The sequence below is a fragment of the Macaca fascicularis genome, chromosome 17, assembly GCF_037993035.2.
Source record: "Macaca fascicularis isolate 582-1 chromosome 17, T2T-MFA8v1.1".
Taxonomy (NCBI): Eukaryota; Metazoa; Chordata; class Mammalia; order Primates; family Cercopithecidae; genus Macaca; species Macaca fascicularis.
Genome location: NC_088391.1, coordinates 101,787,062 through 101,808,776, shown reverse-complemented (window position 1 = coordinate 101,808,776; position 21,715 = coordinate 101,787,062). Strand labels below are relative to the sequence as shown.

Sequence of the window (21,715 nt, the reverse complement as noted above, 5' to 3'; positions counted from 1 at the left end):
TGCCATTTGGGTCCTGTTAGTTCGGTGATGAGAGGTGTCCCCAGGAGGCAGGCTGGCGCTGGTGTGCACAGACATCCTGCACACTCCTGAGGGAGGAGGGGAGGAGGCAGCAGTGGCTCCCGGGGGCAGACCCACCCCCCGGTACAGCTAACTGGAAAGACGAGAGGAAACTAAGGTCATCATTAAATGACAGATAAGTAAAAAATAATCGCTTTAAGAAACTATTTAAAGTCTCAGGGAGAAGAAAAGGGAGCGAGTGCTCAGCTACCCGACTCTGAGTGCCAGGAGCACAGCCAAGCTCAGCCGGGGCTGTTCTGCAGGGGCCACACGCACACTAGCTCAGAGGCGAGTTCACAACGGAACTGCCCACCCCTTACCTCTTCAAACAGCTTCTCAAACAAGCACAGAAGACGACAGCAAAATACAAAGTGAGCAAAGCAAGTCCAACAGAGCAGGTAAGGTGTCAACTATCAAGCACGTGTTAAATACCGATATCAAAAAAAAGGCTGGTTTCTGCACCACGCCAGTGACATAAACCATCGCGAACGTTAACAGGCGAAGCCAAGACTCAGAAGATGAGATGCGCTACGGAATGAACCGGGCTGGAAACAGAGGAAACGAAGCCTGGTTTTTAAAGTTATCTTTAAAAGTCTTTTCTTGGGAGCTAAACCATGGGTACACATGGACATGACCATGGAAATGGCAGACCCTGGGGACTCCAAAAGGGGGAGGGTGATGGGCGCAAGTTTTGAAAAACTACCCATTGGGTACAGTGTTTCCTATTTGGGTAATAGGTACCCTAGAAGCCCAAACCCCAGCATCACCCAATACAGCCATGTAACAAACTTTCAATCTAAAGTAACATTTAAAAAGTTAAATAAAAATCTTTCTATAAAAATTGTAAAGCTCTTAGAAATGCAGTAGCAATCTGTTCCAGAAGACACATTTATACACATGTGCTCCCTGGCTTCCCTAATTCAAAGCAAATTGAGATGGAGAGCCTTGAAGAGCCAATGCCCACCCACCATGTGCTCCGAGTGCACCTGCGGGCACAGAGGGTCATGAGGCACACAGCACACCCGACGACCAGAGCCAGGCAGAGCAGGCTGCAGAGCGGCCTCCACGAGCCGCCACGCCCTCTTCTCGTACTCTGCAGGACCACTCTCCACGCTAATGCTGTGTGGCACTCAGCAACACTGGACAGCAGCTGCTCGGCGTGAGCCCTTCTCTCCCAGTGTGGAGTGGGCAAAGCAACTGCAGCCAGATTATCAAAATCAAATTGTTTATCTTCATTTCAATGCCTCTTCCCTTGCCCTTTCTACTTCTTTTCCCAACAGTTTTATCCCCGTTTTCTTCCCTAGTAATTCAGTCTCCACCAGTTCTTGCAGTAGCTCACTTTTTCTTTAGACTGTGCACACTAAAGTATACAATAAGGAACACCAACATTCTTCAAGTAACTTCCCATGACAGAAAATGAGAATTCTGACTTGCACACATGATTACCTGAAAGATATCATAAAAACAAAGACTCAGTAAGACCAAAAAATGAAAAGCATAGATCCTAATTTCTTACACAGTACTTTCCTATGGGCCTTAAAACCCTCAGGGCTGCTGGCAAGAGCGTAGAAAAAGTCTGCTCCAGTTCCCTTGGCAAATGTGGCCTTGACCAGACACAGAGGCGCGACGCCAGGCAAGAGCGCATCACCGTCCTCACGCCCACTCACACCCCACCAGCGGGCACCGCTCCTCGTATCTGCACGCAGCCACCCATACTCGCACCGCCACTCCTCGTACCTCACCACCATGCACGCTCAACTGCTTATGAAAACAACGCTCATCTCAATTATCGGCTTCCTCAGGTGAAAATATTTCTCAGAACACATTTCTCAAGACGCTTCCTTTCCTCATCCAAGCTGGCTTAGGGGAAAGTATAAGAAAGTGTTAATACTTATATTTATTCATTAGAATCGTACTTTATTTGCACCTAGCAAATACAAAAATGCTGGATCAAAACACAGACAAGCAAAGACTGTATCATGATTTCTTATGCATCAAAGGGGGAAACTGCCTAAGTGTTTTTTCATTTGTATTGGTAAACGTTCTCTTCCTTTCAAATGGCTTCTGGATGACAAAACGCAGGGCTCCTGGATAGGATCCCCGACCTAGAGGAGGGGTTGTTAGACGCAGCAGACAGCATGCAGACGCCGAGCGACGGCCTCACACACGGGGAGGGAAAGTCACCTGGGCTCGGCGCCTTTCCAGCTCCTGGCCCCCGGCGGCACATTCCTCCGGCAAGCACAGTAAAGGCCCCCTCTGCATGGCACAGACAGGAGGGGCCCTGCACATCTGCACATCCCCTTCCCACACAGGGTTACCACAGGCCTCTCAGCAGCAGCGGAGATAACCGAAGAACCAAGGCAGACCCCTTCTCAGTTCTCTAGCAGTTAGGGTGCATTTTGCTGCGTACAGAGGGACCAGCCCGGCACACTCGGGGCCCAAGGCATGCTCACCGGCGTCTGGCTGTTTGAGTGGTCAAGGGACCTCACCTCCTTGTAGCAGAGGGCAGCGGAGGGCCGGAGGGGAGGCGCGGGCCGCAGGCAGCTCAGGCTCCAGGGCTTGGGTGTTTTCGGAGGCTCCAGGGGTCCCCAGTTGATGGTGGTGTGCGGGGTGCCGTGGTGGGAGGGGTGGGGGAGCGTGTGGTAGGCGGGCGTCAGCGGCGCGGGCTTGCTGTCTGCGTGCTTGCTGGACGGAGTGACCGGGTGGGAGGGCAGCTGCCGAGGGCACAGAGCGGGAAGGGCAGAGAACGTGAGACTTGCATGCTCACCGTGAAAGGGCACTATCACGCACTTCCTTCCGCTCTTTAAACACTCCATGTGAAATAAACCCCAGGATTTATCATTTATCATTTCGTTCGAATCTCTGGCTCTCAGTAGTTTTTGGGGCCAAGCACCAGCTCGCGCCACCTGGGCTGAGCATGGGACCCCCCCACGGTGTCTGCCCCAGACGGGAGGGGCAGCTCTAGCTGGCGCCCCAGCACTCGGACATCCACTAGCCACATTTATTAGCTACGGAGTAACATTAACAGAAAAAAAGGTACTTTATCTAGTAAAAAGATGAGAATTTCACAAAAGCACACAGGGCATGTGGCTGTAAGAAGGAAGGTGATTCCCCCCGGTCACGTATTATTCTTCACCTGGTGATGAAGTACTGGGTGAAACTAAGGCCCAATCGCCTAGTTTTGTTTTTTAAAAAAGTTTTCCTGGCACACAAGCAGGCCCGTGCCTGTCTAAAGCTGCTGCTGTGTTACAAGGGCAGAGTACAGCTGCAAGAGGCCTGAGCCTGTAAAGCAGAGAATGTTTACCATCTGGCTCTTTCTAGAACACTGCCAAACCCTGGTATAAAATCAGTTATTTTCTTAGAAAACTCAACTTTAATCAAAACAAAGTTAATTGAAAATTAACTTCTTAGAGGAGGTATGTCATTAATGAATTTTATATTCCTGGGAAACCCGAAATATCCCATCACAATGACAGTTAAATGAGAAAAGTTAAGTAAGTCTCAAAATCAGCCAACAATGACTTCAAATTAGCCAACAATAGTAAGGCGCGTTTAATGGGAGAACAAGCTGTGTGGCGCTGTGAACTGGAAACCTGAGTGGGGTCGGCATTCTGAAGTACACGACCTTCAAAACAGGCTGAGAGGGAAGGCCCCACAGCAGCTAATGCCACAATTTCAAGAACAGACGCCATCAACTTTCTGCAATGATCACATTCTAGTCCCTGCATGGGGGAGGGAATCGTGTGAGATACAGGTCATGCTATGAAGCCACCGTAACGTCATCTTTTCATAGGAAATAATGTATAGATGGAGAAAATTATGTAAGACATCCCTCCTAGCAACAACGTCAGAGTTAAGTAGTGTCTGGTTTTGTTTCTCCTTTCTTGAGAAAGTCAAAGGAAGTATGCTTTATGCTAAAATTAGAATATGACTTCAGTTGGACAGAGTTAGATCACAGGAGAATACATCATCCCACAAAAGAAACTCTGTAGGAGAACGCAGAACATTTTAAACATGAGGCACAGTGCCTTCCCCGCCACCAGTGAAAGAAACACTAAGACGGAGGGTCTGGCCGCAGAGAAAAGCTGACTTGATGTAAAATTGTATGAAGTAGAGTTTCAGGCTGCTGTTGAAAATCTGAGTGAAGCAGCTCATCCACTGTTCTTTATAAACACACGTGTACACATGTCGCTGGGATAAACTGATCTCCACGAAAGAATGGAGAATTTTAAAACGGCAGAGCCATTAAAGATGAAATGCTAGCTAAAAGCCAATGAGTAGTTATCTGCACACTGCTGAGAGAAATCAGATGGACTCTGAAACTGATGAGAATATCAGAATACAGCAATCCTTCTTGATCTACAACCTTCCCATGAAGAAGAAAACATGAAAACTGAGCACACGACAGAACTGATCCTAATAACCTAGTAAGGATGTGAGGGAATCTGCAAGCTGAAAATGCCGTGTCATCGCCACTCATTCTTTAAAAGCTCTGCCCAGTTTTTCGGTATTACTTGATAAAGATGACGACTGTTAAAACAACCCGATACCAACTTCTTGAGCAAAAAACACCAGGAGAGGTTTAAACACTGCAACCGAATTCAGTGTTCATCTATTTTGAAAAGTTGTAATTCTCTAAAAATTCAAAGAGTTGCTGAGCTTTTCTAAGTAAAAGACACCTCAATTTCTTAAAATCAACAGTGTGTCATAAACTCTATTTTAATGCCTTCAACATGAATCTGGCCCTTTTCATCATCATAATCATTTATTTTCGTTTTCTTAAATGAAGCATAATAAACAGTTAAAATTCTCAGAAAAATCATCTATAGTTTAGTGTAAAACTCCCCTAAATTAGTCTTCTAAGGCCACGCTGAGCAAAAGCAGCTTCCCACCCAAGCACCTCTGAATTGTGCGTGAGGAGGCACAATTCAGGGTTGTTTCTCGAGAACACTCATTGGAAAACAATTCACTACTGCACAAAGAGGGCCAAATATTTTCAGAGAAATATCAAGCAAGCGTTTGCATTTTTATCCCAATATTGATCAGGTTTTAAAGCACGTGATCACTTGCTGACAGCTCAGCCACGGGATGCCACGCCTGGAGTCTGGAAGGAGAAGAAGCGCCAGGTCCTTACGGTATGAGACGGCACCGAATGAGGCTTTATGGTGGGGTTTCCCACAGATGTGACCTTCGTTTGCTTCTGTAGGTGGTCCACCCATTCCTGCAGATCCTGCTGGTTGTTGCATGACACTAATATCCGCTCGATCATGCTCCCTAGAGGAGAGAAGGAAAAAATAGGCCGAGTGGAAACACAGGTAAAAAGCGCGTGCATGCACACACAGCCCCCAGAATTCCACTCAACGCTTAAACACCACCTTCTGAAATATGCAAGCAAGAATCTGCACGCGGGGACAAGCTGCCTCTCCTCCCCGAGACACGGCACTCACACAGCTTGTGCCTATCACCTGATATTTCAAATGCATTTCTATGGTTTTCACTGTCCTCAAGCTTTGTGATTGTCATTCCTGTCGTTGGAAGCTTTCCCTAAAAAAGACCCCCCCACAAAAAAAAAACAATTAGTGCTTTTCTAGAAAAAGGTACCATTATTAAAGTAATATTAAATGATTTTAGAATTGGTGGAGGAACTGTGTTTGTGAACCAAAAAGAGTTCGTTTGTAGCAGATGCATGTATAATACAAAAATCTTTATCTCAAATAATAAATCATATTAATACTATACTGTAAGCAAGAAACTCAACTGGCGACAAGGGACAGACTGACAAGCCCAAACACACACTGCATCTGATGAGCTGCTACTAAACAGACACCAGGACAAAAAATCTCACATTATGATTTTTTAAAAACTACCACGTGTAACAGTTGTTTTAAACGATGTTTTTGCAGAAAAGCAGCATGTATTTGCCTCATAAAGAAATACAGAGGAAGCTCCAAGTTTAAAGTCAAAATAAGGGTGGGAAATTGAGGCAAGAACAAGAATTGCCTAACATTCTACTTTATAATCCACCAAACAGAAAATAAGTAGTTGTGCTAAATGCTGCACACAATGCAGAAAATGGTTGGCAAACCAATGCTCCCTGAAAATGGAAGAAATCAGTAACTGCAACAGGAAATGTCAATGGAAAAGATACCAGAAACGGGGTACAAAGTGATCATTACAAACAAATCAGAAGTGAACACAAAACAGTCTGGCGCAGCTGACAGAAACTACAGTACACGGTGGCCCACCAAGTCCTCAGGAAGAGGCAGTGGCATCTGGGTCGTGCTGCCTGGGGAGCACTCCATCAGCTGCGGAGCGAGATTCTGCATGAGCACCTCCAGTGGGAGTGCTGCTCAACGGGTGTGGGGAACGTGCCCCCACAGAGAATGGGTGGCAGTGCCACAACCTGGCAGGGGCTCAGACATCCAGCAAGTAAGGGCCAGAGAGGCTGCCTATACCCCACAGTACCCAGGACAGTCTCACTGAGCCCTCAGCCCCGGGCCATGAATGATCCAGTCCAAAACGTCAGCAGTGCCCAGGTGGAGAAATCTCATCCTAAAGCACGGCAGGTGGAAGAGGAGACTGCTGGACACTTCTGTGGCCAAGCGTATTTTAAAAATGCTACACACTGTGAACTCCTTTCCAAGATTCACAATGCATGTAAGTACTTTAACAGCTGTGAGTGCTACAGAAAATGAAACTGCACAACTGTGTTTAACCTAGCCCACCGGAACATCGGTGTACAGAGCACTGTGGCTGTGGCTGGATCGAACACTTTTTAGCATCCCCCAAAGCCAGTGTTCCAATGGTAGAAATGAAGACTGACGATACAGAGACCATGGCTCACCACTGTACTAAGAACTGAAAAATAGAATCCTGTCGTTGAGATGAGCCCCAGCAGTCTGTCAGCACGTCAAGGGTAAAGCCAGTGTGAGCCCCAGTCCCACAGGCAGAGACTCAAGCCTGCCACGAGTGGCAACCTCTTCTCCCTTAGGCTAGAGAAGGCTCCTGTCTCCAGCCACTGGAATGAGACTCTGGGGATATAAAATAGGAAGCCAGATAGTGCTGACCAGAAAGGACAGAGATTTAGGTTTATCAAGGTCATTTAACAAAGAAGTAGCTGCTAGTTTATTGGAAAACTCTAGTGGGCACCACCTTAGCCACAGATCACCTCTCTTCAGCAGTGGCCTTACAAACTACAGCCTTATTTTCCTGAGTCTTTTCCTATATATGTGATTCATCAATTCTAAAGCACCCGTTTTAGAGTAAGCGTATGACGACAAGTCCTCTCTGGGTGGTCGACAAAGCCTCTGTGAAGGCACAGTGTCTGCTTAGGGCTCTCTAACGCCCTTGCTGGGACGACACAAAACAACACATGCTACAATGAAACGCAACCCAGGGAACACGAAGTGGTGGCTTCTGCTGCAGTGGTTATGTGGTGACTGGCCAGTCCTCAGAAAGTTGATGGGAAGGATATGAGCCTCTATTACTTCACAGAAAAAAAAGAATGAAACCTGCCAAGTGCATCTACTAGACAGCAAAAATACCAGCTCCTTCACATACCACCACTATAAACCACTGTCATAACAGAGAAGGCCCTGCTCACCCTTGCACCTCCTTCTCAAATCCGCTGTCACATTTTCTCCAAGAAAAGCAGGGAAACAAAAATTAAAAAGGTTCAACAATCACACACTGCTACTTACATACGTACATCACTTTCTATTTGCTGATGCATTTGGGCAGTGCTGTGCCACTGACACAAGACCTTAGTCTACACTACCCCACTAACCCACAAGCCCTAGCTGAACCCATTTCACAGAACAAAACTATAGCAAGGAGCAGCAAGGTATTTTGCATGAAATGACAGAAGGCAATGACAGAGGCTGACTTGTGCCACAGTCATCTGTGTCCTTATGAAGTTGCTCTACATTTACACTTCTTTCCTTTTTTAAAATGAACATAGGATATGCTTGCATAGTCACAGCGAAACATAAACAGGAGCCGTACATCCATATCTGAACATACGGCATTACACACACAGCACATACACAGATACATGTAATATTTAACACAAAATTCAAAGTCAGCTTGAAATTATCCTCAGATCCACAATAAAATATAAATTTAGATGGTGTTTTACCTGATAGATAAAGCCACTCATCCTAGGACTGGCAGACAACATCAGCAAAACATTTGGGAAGAGTAGAAGATATCTTTCATTCTTTTCCTAATACAAAAAAAGAAACCCAAAACATTTCTTAAACAACATCTACTTACAAATGTGAGCACAAATACTTATTTATACTAGACCCTATGAAACATCACATGGTATTTCTCATTTAGGTATTTCTGTCAAGTTTTATCAGGTAAATTAAATGGAAACAATTATGATAAATTCTGTATTAAGTCTTAATATATGATTAAGAGAGAGCTTTGACATATAGGTAAAGAGAAGGATTTCTAAATTCTTCAAAAAACAAAAGGTAAGAAACTAAACTGAATGATTAAAAGATCCTGCAGTCACAATTAGCCTGTGTAACATCTTGAAAATATATCTGGTTAAGGAGTTCAGCTCTGTGATTATTTTCAGGTAAGCTAAAATTTTCTTTTTCTGGTTCAGAGAAAAAGGAGAGAACCTATACATTTTAGTGGGGTGAACAGGTGAAGTCTTTAAGCTAAAGGAAGGATAGGATAAAATGTTAAAATCAATTTCAGTCTACTACTAATTCCTGGCACTTCCCAAACCTCCCAAATGTCAAATCAGTGTTGTTCTCATCCACCCCATAAACATCACCTGGTTTACATCAGACTTAAAAGTATTACTTATGTATTAAAAATCACTTGCTTCGGTAAGATAAAAGCCAAAGAGACGATAAGTGAAAGAAAAAAGTTCCTAAGAATCCAAAAAGTGACAAAAAAATGCCAGACAGTCCTTTTCACATGTTGACACTTAAACTACGGCCCCCAAAAGTGTAATCGGTCCTAGGAATTAGTTTCCCCACGTATATTCCTCAGAACATTAGGCTTACGCAAAGCACCTTGAAAAGAGTCTTCCATACTTTAAAGAAGCCACTGAGAACGACTTGCTACAGCCCCCTCTTGAAGACTCACAACATACTTTGGGAACATTGAGAGCCAAGTCTCTGAGGAGCTCTGTCATAAAGAATCTTTTCCACTAATCATGTTCAGTCGTGATCAGAACCACTCTGAAGCATTCTGAAGTAACACCCACCAGCATTGTGTAGATCTAATATTATAAAGAACACACTTTGGGAAATGTTTACACATTTAATTTTAATTTTAAAAATTAAAGTTTAAAAGAGCATGATTCAAAAAGAAACTGCTTCTGAAAAGATGTGAGGTTTTTACAATCACGGTTTCTTACGGTACCCAAACTACAGGACTATGTAGAAGGGGTGATATTTTATAGGTGGAAAGGAAAACACACTGTGAAAGTTTCAAGTTTTAGTTTTCTTTTTCTCCTTAGAGTCTCATGTTCAAAAATGAGTCATTTAGCATGTTTTGATCATGTTATTTTTGCAGAGGTAGAATAAAATTCAAAAAGAGGTGCCTGTTTAGTGACCCACTGAATGTATGTCAATGTGAATCATGAAACAAACTGCTCGATTTTCACTGTGTGGGTGGGTATGTCCCAAAAATCTGAGTTGATCTCTCACTTAAACCAAACCCGTAAGAAAACTGTGACTCCTGTAAGCATATGTCAGCTAGCATACTTTCACAGGAAAGTATAATGACCTGAAAGCACTGAGAGCGGCAGGTCCCTGTGACAGCAAGCCTTGGTACAAAGTTGCTGGCCAGATAAGCGCATACAGCTCCGTGCAGATGTGTGCATGGGACTCCTGGCAAGTCTTTCCGCATGCTATCCTTCAGTTCACGTGGGTTTCAGGCCAGACTGACTTCAGCTGGAACAAACTGGTCAACAAGTCCACACTCAGCTCTAAGCCTCTCTAACAGACCATAAGCCTCTCTCCTGTGTCAAGAATAAAAAGTAGCTCACAAATTATAAGATAGAGCTTCTATTAGACGTTTTTCATTGCCTGAGATGCCTTTAACATCTTCTGTTACGAGCTCCTAAGAGTGGGACAGAAACCCTGATGCATACATGTGGGCAGCAGTACCTCGCTTCCAGCACACTGGATCAGGACCTGGGACATGTAAGTGACGTTGCCCAGAGTTTTAATGTCATCGCCCTCCCAGTTCCGGATGGATTCCGTCAGGATCTGCAGCTCAAGTTCTTTTCTTTTCCGGACTTCTTGACATTGGGCCTGAGAGACACAGAACAACACTGTTAACAGACAGAAACTTCCAAAATCTTAAGTTCTGGCCACATTGCTTTGCATCGTCCTTAAGACAATTATTGCTTTATATCTTACTTCTTCAGACAGATAATCTGTTGAATGATTTACTTAATTATACGGAATTGAAAGTATTTGCTTGAAAGTATGAAATTAAGTCAAAAGAAGCAACGCACACAACTGCTCTGGAATACTAAGTATTATCTTAGAAAAATATAGCAGATTTTGCCACTTGTACAAAAAAGAAAGGTGGACAGAACAAAACTGTATTTTCATTCTGGTTTTGTTAGTGTTTGCCAATATAGAAGACTGAAGAGAAGAAACAAAGCATAACTTGTGCTATAAAATAAGGCATATATTTCGAAAATGCAGTTGGTAAGACAACACAACAGCAGAGAAAATGGAACCACCATTGTTCTGTTTTGCAATAAATCATTAAAGACAACACGAATGAAGGGTAAAAAAATGTTTGAAATAATTTTAAAGTAGATCTAACATCAATTATACTGCGATTTTAAAAATTTTAAGTAATTATTCTATCAGAGTCCGCTAAAAGGAGTTTACCAGCCATAGAATGCCGACTCTGTTTTTCTTTCATGTCAGCACAAGTCATTTTTTAATCATTTGACTTTTTCAGTTGATAATTCTTTTACATTCATTTGTCACAATGATGCCTGGGGGGAAAAAACAATATGCTTAATCACTTACTGAAAGGTTTTTGAAGGCAGCCATAGATTTTTGAATATCTTGTCTATCTGTATGATAATCCTTTGAGTAAAAGAAACATACAATTAGCTTTCGTAAGGAAAAGCTTTTCTTAAAAAGGTACTTTCTACAGACCAGCTTGAAACTTTTCTAATACTTTTCAACCCTTAATATTCCCTTTTTCCCTCAGCATTAAAGTGTCAGTCTTTCAGAAAATCATGAAGCCATCAGACTTGGGGGAAACATACGTTGAAAGAGAACAGTCACGAGCAGCAGGGGTTGGGGAAGCCAACACTTGCTTCATCAATAAAGTCTTATTGGAACACTGCCGCGGCTCACATGCAGTATCTAGAACGGCAGAGCCGTGGAGCTGTGAAGAAGACCCTACAGTCTGCCCCCTTACAGAAAAGGTTTGCCAACTCAAGCCAAGAGAGTAACTTTAACCCAAATTTCTGCTAGGATGCAACCTGTTATTCGAAATTAAAAGAGCATAATCATTCATTAAATGATTAGTACAGTATTACCCTATAACTTATGCACACATTGTTTGTAGCTGATGATCCAGATAAGACATCTCAACATTATCTGAAAATCAGTTCTCATGTTTCAGCTTTTGGAAACTTTTCAACCAGCAGCAGTGGGTAAAAGAGAGATAAGTGGTAAATGTTTTTTAATAGAGCTGGAGTAAGGAGAAAAACATAATATTTAACAAAATCATTTTGACAATCCACTAAGTAAAAACTCTTTGTAAACTCTGTTGGTTCTGGCTTCTAAAATAAATCATGAATAATACTTTCTTTCACAGTTAAAGTCTGACCATGCCACTAACCCTTGGTAAGGACTCCGAGTAAGAGAGTGAAAGTGCGGTACCTCCATGTGTCTCTCGAGCTCTTTGAGCAGCGTAGGGTATTTATCCAGGCGCATGAAGGGTTTGCTCAGGCCCGTGGTCAGCACGAGAATTCCAGGGCTGCTGGCACCTTTGGTCTCCATGAACTCCCCCAACTCCTCACTGGGCAGCAAGTGGCAAGGGAGACACTTGTGGTTAGCAATGAGAGGCAATGGTGGCTCTCTGATCTCCACGAGCAACAGCCAGAATTTATGAAACATGAGTGTTGCTTTTAACATCTGGAAGGCTCCAGCTTTGATCCCAAATCTGCGCTGCTTATCTGGAAATGCCAAAGGGGATTCCCACCCCTGAGGGGTCCCATTCCTGCTCTCATATGAGCAAGAGTAACTACACACAGCACAGGATGTGTGGGTCTCCATGAGATCCTACTGACGCCGAGGCCCTCTGGCACATCAGTGCCATGCAGACATGTCCAATGGAAACGTGCACGCTCAGAGCCAGAATGGAGTCCAGTAATCTCAGTCTCAAGGTGGTAAGAACAAGGACTCAGCTGCTCCGGTAAAGAGCTAGAGCACGCCAATGGCCGTCATTCCCAGAGGTGAGTTCGTCCAGCAAGCAGGCCCCACCTAGGTGCTGCCAGCACTCAGCCTGGGAGTAAACAATGGCTCTCGGGGTGAGGAGTGGGAGAAGCAGCAAGAGAAGAGAGCAAACGTTGATTTACGCTTCAGAACTTCAAAAGCTTTGTTACGTTTAATCCTCACAACACATGAGGAAGGAAGGGGTCCCTGCGTGCAGACAGCGAATGCTGATTTATGCTTTGGAACTTCAAAAGCTTTGTTACATTCAATCCTCACAACACGTAAGGACGGAAGGGGTCCCTGCGTGCGGACAGCGAACGCTGATTTATGCTTCAGAACTTCAAAAGCTTTGTTACACTCAATCCTCACAACACGTAAGGACGGAAGGGTCCCTGCGTGTGGACAAAGAAACTGAGTGCATATCCCAAAATTAAGGAGTTAGAAAATTTTAGATCTTCCTGTGTTCCTCTTTCACCATTCCCTTCACGGTGCCTCGCCTGGCTTTCCCTACAGTGGGTCCTCACGTGCGTCACCTTTGTCCTCAGTTCCCACAGCTGTGGCAGAGGACACGGGCAGGATTCTGAGGGGTCCAGCTCTTCACCCACACGTCTGTTAAGGCTGACAGTCACCTGACCGCGACACCCCTTCACTGGCGATCTCTGAGGTCTCTGCCAGGCCCTGGGTCTGCTGTCCCTCACACTGCATGTGCCATCAGTCCACACATCTGACAGTGTGCAGCCCACAGAAAGGAGGGGAGGCAGCACCAGTGCTGGCAGCCAATGCCAGGTCCAGGAGACCAGGGTGACTTCTCAGTCACCACATCCCATCCAGGAGACCCAGGTGACACCACCCCCCGTCACCACGCCCCATCCTGGAAGACAGGGGTCTCTAGTCAGCAGAGCTGGGTTCAAATGATACCCATGGCACACTCATCCTAGGAACAAATTTTCCTAGTCTAGAGGTTTTCCCTTAAAAGGAAAAGATACTTTTACATCCTCATTATGTAAACGATGTCCTAAAATAAATATGAAAATCCTAACAGCAAAACTGAGAAACAAGCCAATTTCCAGTTCTGGTCTCACAGGAGCCTCCCAATGCACCACCACAGCCAAGCCGGCCACTGCCAGAGGTCCCGGGGACCCCAGATCCATCAAGGGCTCCCCGGGAACAGACAGACAGTGTTTAGGTTAACCCAGAGGAAATAGTCCACCAACAGTGAATATTAACAGTTTCAGAGAGTTCAACCTAAACATAGCTTCCCATAAGGAGGACTGAGAGCCAGGGTGGTGCCAGCCCTTCCCGCTTCTTACCCTCCTTATTCCATGTGGATCCCCCGCCAAGGCAGCTAGTGAGAATGTCCCCCAGTGAAACCAATTCAAACACCATCCTGAAAACCAAACAGTCACTAGGAAACCAGCCTTCCCCTTCGAGAAGGCCACTCACGTCTACATGCTTTCTACAAAACCAGGGTGGTCTCATTAACCAAGGCCAGGGTGCGGTCCTACGCTGTGTAAAAACAGTAACAATGCCGGTGCAGCACCTCTGTCTGTCCTTGCCAACAAGAAATACCTTCAATGAACAAATACATATACACACTTAAACAGGTATTATCAACACTAAAGCAAATTATAAAAAAGGGTAATGTTGCATAGATCCACTTATAAAAAAATAAGACAAGAAACATTTGATCAACTCCATATATAAGTCTTCATAATTATTTCTGTAAGGCTGCCCATCATGTTGATGCTGTTTTAAAAATTAGCACAGAAACTGTCAGAGTACGTCTGAGTGTGGGTATGTGGTGTGTGTCTTTTGTGAGACAGCGCGCACACGCACGAGAGCACGTGCACTTTTGTGGGCAACAGACAACTCAACATCTGTTGTCTATAACTTTGTGCTTTCCAAAAATCATTTCCTTGAGACAATCCCAGGCTGGAGGTTACTGAAATAAAGTGCAGTGCCATCTTCAGGGGCCTGCTGTGGGTAACACCTGCACAGCAAGGTGTGCTGCTCGCTGTGAGGCTGCACTGATGTGAGCCCGGGAGCACACCGCACGTATTCCTATCATTTCTAAACATGGACACGTCCTCTGCCTTCTTTCCTCACTATTCCCCTTACCCGGGGAGATGGGTGGGGAACTGAGGAAGGTCCAGGACAGACTCCCCTCCACTGCAGCCACTACAGCCACTGTCCCCCGCCCCCTTCTCAGCTGGGGCAACAGTGAGCACTCTGTGGACAGCAGGACCACAAGGACAGAGGAGCCACGGGACCACTCACCATGCTGGGCACCAGGGTAGGCACTCACAGACATCAATGCCCCAAACATCACTCTAGGCGGGGCAGACCTACAATTCTGCAAGTGATACAGAGGACAGCCTGCATGAAGGCCACTGCCCAAGCCATCACTGCCGGCAGAACGGCTGATGCTCTGCACCCAAGGCGGACCCCCACTATGTGGATGGCATGGCCAGCCCCTCTGACCACGGGCAGTCTGTTCTGCACACACATGTCCCTCCTCTCTGCCCAGTTTACTCAGAAGTGCTCCCTTTTCCACTACTCACTCTATCCATTCCTAAAGCATGAATAGAGTGACATGAGGGCTTCAGACAGGAGCAATTTATATTTTACCAACAATTCTCTAGGTGTTGGAGAATTTATCAGGTGGTCCCATGAAAATCAAATTTTACGATACTAAAAATATATTTCAACCCCTTAAAATGTAATCCACATAAGGACCTTTTCCACCAAAATAAGAATCAAGGAAAAATCCATTCAGGTCATTATTTGTATTTCAGGGTTACCTGTGAAATTCCCTAACTATGGTACAGCAGAGAAAAATTAACAAAACTAAACAGTTACCCTTATCACCACTCCCTCAAAAAAAGCCCTGAAGCCAAAAAAGTGAAATGTGTGCAAGTAAAACTCCTTTTAATATCCACAAGACACTCTTACAATGCCAGAACAAATACAGTTAAAAAGGAAATGAAATTTTATAAATATTTGTGGATCATCATTTTAGTTTCAGTTTGAGGTTAAAAAAAAAAAAAAGTAGTGCCACAATAAGACGAAACAGCTAGTTACAGCTACTCTGACCAAAGATGGCTCTTTCAGCTTCACTTCTGCTGATGCCAGCAGCCTCGTACACAGTGGGTCTCTTCAGTCCTTACTGACACAGGCTGTGGGCTGACGGCAGCCACAAAACACACGCAAGCACAGAGCCAAGCGCAGAAGAACAAACTGCTGGGGAAAAAATCGTTTTTACAGACTAAATTATGGCACTCATAGTTCATTCAAAATAGCTGGCCATGGACAAGTGCTGCCTCCATCCCTGGACACTGTGGAAGGTCAGAGCTGCTAAAACGCTCAGAGTTGACATTCTGCACTTGCAGGGCTCACACTTACAACTTAAATCCAAGTAACACAAGGACGGTGAAGATGCAAATAAGACTTTAAACCTCAACCCACCACACCTGAACCAATCCTTAAAAATTATACCACGGCATGAGCAGATTAGTCTACCCACAGGCGTGGCAGCTTAAAGACTGTCACACACATGGAAAAGCCGGCAAGAGGAACAAGAAAGAATCCAAGCACAAAGGCAGGAAGTAGGAAGGAGCCTTGGCACAGGGAAGCCCGACCCCAATTCACTGCCGTGCTCTTTGGCGTAGGGAGGAATGTGTGGCCAACAGAGGCGGAACTCTCATGGCGCAGGGACCTCAGGAGGGCACACAAGCTTCAGGTTCCACCATGGCGGCACCTGCTGGCTCGGGGGACCTTCCTCTCGCTGCAGCTCTGACTCCCAGCACTAAAGCAACAGTGACTTGCCCCCGGGGCTGCTGTCCAGAGTGGGCCTCAGCCTGCCCCTCCACTCTCTGGGCAGCCCTGGGAAGGAGGCACAAAGACCCTCCTGACTCAAAAACCCACCTGTATTCTTTCTTCTGGTTACTTCAGGAAAATGCTACACGTTCATTAAGACCTGACAAACACACTAATTAAGGTAATAACAGAGAAGAGCATAAACGCAGCACACGTCCAGAAGCACTGCTCTTGAATGGCTTTGCATTTTAGGAAACTAACAGTCCCAGTGACTTTCAATGTCATTTTTAGGACAGGCCCTCAGAAAGATGAACTTTCTGTTCATCTTCCTCATCACTCCATCAGTAATTCTTGAAGAACTTCCAGAGATACAAATTTAACACTTGCATCGTGCTTTCTGGAAACCTCATTCAATGTATAAGTTCCCAGGCGTAGGGGGCATAGTGCGTAACTGGAAACATGCCGGACGCTTGGAGGTGCCGCGGACACAGCCACACTCCCAAACGGGACGTGCAAAGGGAGGTTGCTTTGGGTTTTCCTTCTCTGCGACTGCTGTGAGTTCTAACTTCCTTTCCTTTCACTGCATTGTTCAAGGCTGCTGTTTCCTTTCTGGGCTGCAGATGCTTTAGTAACAAATAGGAAGTTCAAACAAATCTTAATCTTTTTATATTTGAGCACACCCAGGAAACAGTAACTATCCAGGGTCTTCAAAAAAAAAAAAAAAAAAAATAGAAGACAACAAAATATTCACTGAGCATCTGGCACGTTCACCCTGAGCTGACCTGCTGACAGTTTTAGCCGAATGCGTATAACATCCCTGTGAATGAGTTCCTTCAGGAAAGGAAGCTGAAGCCCAGAGAAGGAGGAAATCTGCCCAAGGCTGCAGAGCCTGAAGGGAGCAGCCAGAGCCGAGTCCACTGTGCTGCCATGTCTGAGCTGTCCTAGGACACCCCCGCAGTGCCACACCTGAGCCCCAAATGTGCTTCTAAAGAGGCAACCAACACCTGTTCACTGAAGAGGCTTTAAGTTGAAATGTTCGGTTAGGCTGAAGTTAAATATTTAAGTTAGAAAGAAAATGGCATTTATCTTCATGCTACTAAAACAATACTTTTTCCATTTATGGTTTTGAAAATATGTGAATTCCTGTTTTCAAAAGAAATTATGAAATGTTTTGTAAAACACTGATACAAATCTTTGGTCTGTTTTAGAAGCAGAAAGTGAGCCTCTGAGCTCTCTAAGCCCCGGTGTGGTCTCCTCCAAGCCAATCCTCAAACAAATCAATCCTTAACACTAACAACCGAGATCCTCCTCAATAACTGAAACAGCTGAGAAACATCTTCCTCCAATTCGCAGGAAGCAGACACTGTCTTGCCTCACAAAATAAGCAAAACATTTGTGCATTCTCTGTTGCACTTGTTTTTAGTTTCAGGTTGAAAAGCTAATGGTCTCCAACGTAATGTTTTGTGTATAAAACCTAATATTAATCTGAAATGGGATACTTTTTCTTACAGCTGATGTAACTCGGGTTCATGTACTTCCAGTTCTAAGAACGGAGAGAAACATGATTCCAGGACCCTTGACTAAGCTTGTGGCTACACCCCAGAACGCTTACCGACCCCTTCAACCTATTAACCAAAGGGCTTCAGGCTGTAGGGAAGACATCAAAAAAGATTTGTCTTTTTACAGAAATACCATCATTTCAAAGACTTCCTACCAGTACTTCTCAAGCACTAATTCTGAGGGGTAATTAAAATTCATATCCTTTAATAACCAAGGGACTATTGGCATCATCCTATTTCATGCACTATTTGAAGGACAGAGCCATCCGCCCTCCCCGCTGCCCAGGTGCCCGGCGAGCGAACCTGTGTTCCGTGAGGACGTTCACTGCAGAAGGGTGATTGGCACAATACGTGAGGTACAGGGTTTTCATCTGTGGCATCAGGTTTAAAAAGCAGCCTCCGACCCTCTGCTGAGCTTCGGGCAACCTGGAGAAACGCAACACAGAGGGAAAGTCATCAGTTTTACAGACGGGACAACTGCGAACCGACAGACATATAACACTCTGAGGAAGGAAAACCTCCTTTTGCACCTGTCTGTGAAAACAAGAGGCCCCGATCCCAGCACACACCAGGGAGAAGCGGCGCCGAGAAAGCAGCTCTGCTGCCAGGTCCTCTCCGGCAGTGTTCAGACTGCCAGGACCGTGCACGGAATCTCGACCAACCCTCAGGCCCAAGCTCTTTGGGCAGCGAGAAAAACAGATGTCACACAGCCTTCAGCTTTGCATAAAGGAGAATTATTGAATGTAGTTATTCAGTCTGTGAGGTTTTCTACCAAAGCAGTAGAATCAAGACTAACAAAAAAATACAAAAACCGCCTTTCCCTTCAGGTTAGAGACTGGAAAGCGAGCCCACCTATCAGGTGCCTCTCCTCCCCAGATCCACAGCATCCTGACAGCTAATAGGCTTTTCCAAGAAGCATAAACTCACGAGAACAAAAAGAATGAGGAAGAGACGACCAGAACCAGCACTGGAAGCTGCATGAGGGGTCAGCACAAGCTTCGGGCATCAGGGCCCCCGGTGGTGCCGCCTCAGTGGGGCGTGTGCCTAACGGGGTACGCGCTCACCTCTCTGGGCCTCAGAGTTTCTGGAGGACACCAGCAACAACCCGGAGCAGGGGCACGTGTGCTGAAAACAGGAGACCCACGTGAACTCCTACCACCTTCCCTGCACCCCAGGCTGTCTTTGCTCCCCAGATACCCACAATATTACCAGAAGGATTACATCCTCCTACCCAGGGAATGGGAGCCACAGAAAAAGTGACCAAAAACATGAACACCAGAGATTCCTCCAGAAAACACGAGTCAGCCAGTCCCAACTCTCGGACAGCACTTCCAAAGCGTTTTCAGTGTACCAACCTTAATTATAAGAAGGCATGAAAGGACGACAAATACATTTGCCTAAAAAGCGGGGGGAATAAAGAAGCAAAGGGGAAAAAGGAAGTATTATAGTCATTCCACATCGGAATAAAAGTTGCTGATACAGAAAACCAAATATATAAGCATAAGTCAATCAAAGAAATCATCACACGACTAAACAGAAAGAGTGCAAGGCACAAGATTGAAGGTGTCCACAAGCATTGGCACGAGGTCAAAAGAAAACCGAGGCCCCAGACAACAGCAGAGTCATTCAGAAGCCCAGAAACAAGGATGCAAAGAGCTCTGAGTGAGAAACACCTGTTCACACCAAGAATGCGGAAAAGCATGGGCCTCCTCAGCACCAGAGCCCAGAAACACTGAAGCACCCCTTGAAACGGGGGCGGAAATCGCTTCCTCTAACTGTCTCCGTCTGAGTCAACCGTGAGCGCTCACATGGATTAACTGCCTGGCATGCACTCGCTCCTCAGGAAGCTCCCAGAGCAGGCACTTGACCAAAATGACTGAGGAATGCCAAAAAAAAAAAAAAAAAAAGGGAAAGACGTCAGCATCCAACACAAAGGTGGACGGAGCCCGGGACTAGGGTCCTGGCCTACAACTCATGGGGACACTGCTTCTGCTCTGCCGTCCCTCTGATGAGCACACGGCCTCAGTCCACCCCAGCTGGGAACAGAACACGGTGGACTGGGTCATTTACCCACAACAGAAATACACTGCCCACAGCTCTGGAGGCTGGAAGCCTAAGACCAAGGCACCCGCAGGTGGTCCCTTATTGCATCCTCACGGGGGGAAGGGGCAAAACAGCTCCCTCACAGCTGTTACAAGTGTGCTGATCCTATTCAGGAGGGCTCCATCCTCATGACCTAACCACCTCCAAGGCCCACCTTTTAATACCATCCAATTGGTGATCATCTGTAATAACAGATGATCTGGGGAAACACATTCAGACCACAGCACGCTCTGGCTCCCAACTGTCTGCTGGCCTTTCAACCCTGCAGGCAGCACCTCAGGCCCAGCTGGTTCCACCTCTCCTCCAGTCTCTGGGTGTCTCCGCCTTCATGCGCACTGCTTTCCGCACTGCGGCTGCTAAGTAGTGGCTGGAGAAAGTCAGAGTCAGGAGAATCAGCGAGTCACAAGTATTAGGAAAAATCTCTTGTTCAAAACACAGAGCACTCAAAATTCATGCTGACTTGGTCTTCTCCCTGTTTTTCAACAATTTTTTATTCATTCCTTAATAACTGTTAACCAGTGCTCAAAAAGACTGTTCTGTTCTCATCAATTTAAGAAAATTTACTGAGCTCTTATCAGTACGTCCTACAATAATAGCTGTGGAGACAGAAAAGCACAGGAAGTAATGCTGTGACAGAGGTTCCAAATCCCACCACCCACCATTTTCTCTCCTCAGACTCTCAAGCATTCCCAGCACAGCAGGTTGTCTCTTTTTTTTTTTTTTGAGATGGAGTTTCTCTCTTGCTGCCCAGGCTGGAGTGTAATGGCGCCGTCTCAGTTCACTGCAACCTCCGCCTTCTGGGTTCAAGCGATTCTCCTGCCTCAGCTCCCGAGTAGCTGGGATTACAAGCATGTGCCACCAAGCCTGGCTGGGCCTTCCCTTCTAGACTAGATAACATGTCAGTTTTATAAAACATGGGCTTCAGGAAAGAGGTGAGAATAAACCTCTGCTTCTAAAAACATAGCAATATGTAGATGTCAAAAGTAGTTACTGTAAATAATACAGACAATAGAAATGTAAAATGTAGGTAATAAAAATATCCCACACAGGTTCAGGTGGCTGATCTGTGTAAGAACATCTACCAAATGTAAGCGCTCCCTCCACATACTAGTCTCTTCCCTGTGCTGTGTAAAAAAAGGCCAACACCTTCCTTCAATATTTAAATCTCTTTCCCTCTCTTAGCTCTCCCTTGATCTCTCTCCGAGCAAGACATGTCCCCACCCAGAGTACTGGAGGGAGCTCACAGAAGCACAACAGGTACCTTCAGGGATTCAGAATTTAGCGGGGTCTGCAACAGCAGGGACCTCGCCCACAGCATAAGGAGGCTGAGGAGTAGGATGTAGGGATGTAGAAGTCTTCCTGCTGGTGGCAGTGACAGACAGACCTCCGCGCAGACGCGAGGCTGTCCCACCTGCCTTCTCTGCCATGCTTCTTTACCCTCAAATCCAACAGCCACTAGCCACCTCTGGCTATTTCAAGTAAGGTTAATTAAAACTTTTTTAAAAATTAAAAATTCAGTGTTTCAGTTGCGTTAGTCTCATTTCCAGAGTTTCACAGCCCCATCTGGCTAGAGGCTACTGGAGTTTGTCTAGCAGATACAGCACATTTCCCAATGCAAGCTCTTAACAACACTTGTCTAATTCATTCCAAATCCTGAATGTATCATGCAGGCAGTTATTACGGTGCTTTACTGTTTAGTTTATTTTTTTATTTTTTTGAGACAGAGTCTCGCTCTGT

General features: G+C 45.4%; 1 protein-coding gene and 1 long non-coding RNA gene across 51 annotated transcripts in view; both read right to left on the bottom strand.

Moving 5' to 3' along the window:
• Positions 1-21,715, bottom strand: part of ARHGEF7 (Rho guanine nucleotide exchange factor 7) — a 181,933-nt gene that overhangs the window by 19,664 nt on the left and 140,554 nt on the right. For 30 of the 50 annotated variants that reach the window (XR_012426580.1, XR_012426581.1, XR_012426582.1 and 27 more), the window contains 8 exons: positions 18,179-18,301; positions 11,946-12,084; positions 11,079-11,138; positions 10,194-10,340; positions 8,195-8,281; positions 5,523-5,601; positions 5,192-5,331; positions 2,547-2,771 (listed from right to left, as the gene is read on the bottom strand). Coding sequence is in view for 38 of the 50 variants with exons in the window: in XM_065533489.2 (XP_065389561.1) it covers positions 2,547-2,771; positions 5,192-5,331; positions 5,523-5,601; positions 8,195-8,281; positions 10,194-10,340; positions 11,079-11,138; positions 11,946-12,084; positions 18,179-18,301 (1,000 nt within the window). In the remaining 12 variants the exon portion in view is untranslated. Of the gene's footprint in view, positions 1-2,546; positions 2,772-5,191; positions 5,332-5,432; positions 5,602-8,194; positions 8,282-10,193; positions 10,341-11,078; positions 11,139-11,945; positions 12,085-18,178; positions 18,302-21,715 lie in introns of all 50 variants that reach the window. The other 20 variants (XR_012426579.1, XR_012426583.1, XM_065533487.2 and 17 more) reach the window with 3 other exon arrangements.
• Positions 489-1,917, bottom strand: LOC141408914 (uncharacterized). The gene is made up of 3 exons (XR_012426591.1): positions 1,795-1,917; positions 1,026-1,503; positions 489-602 (listed from the first exon to the last, which is right to left on the bottom strand). It is a non-coding gene; the product is annotated as an uncharacterized lncRNA (long non-coding RNA).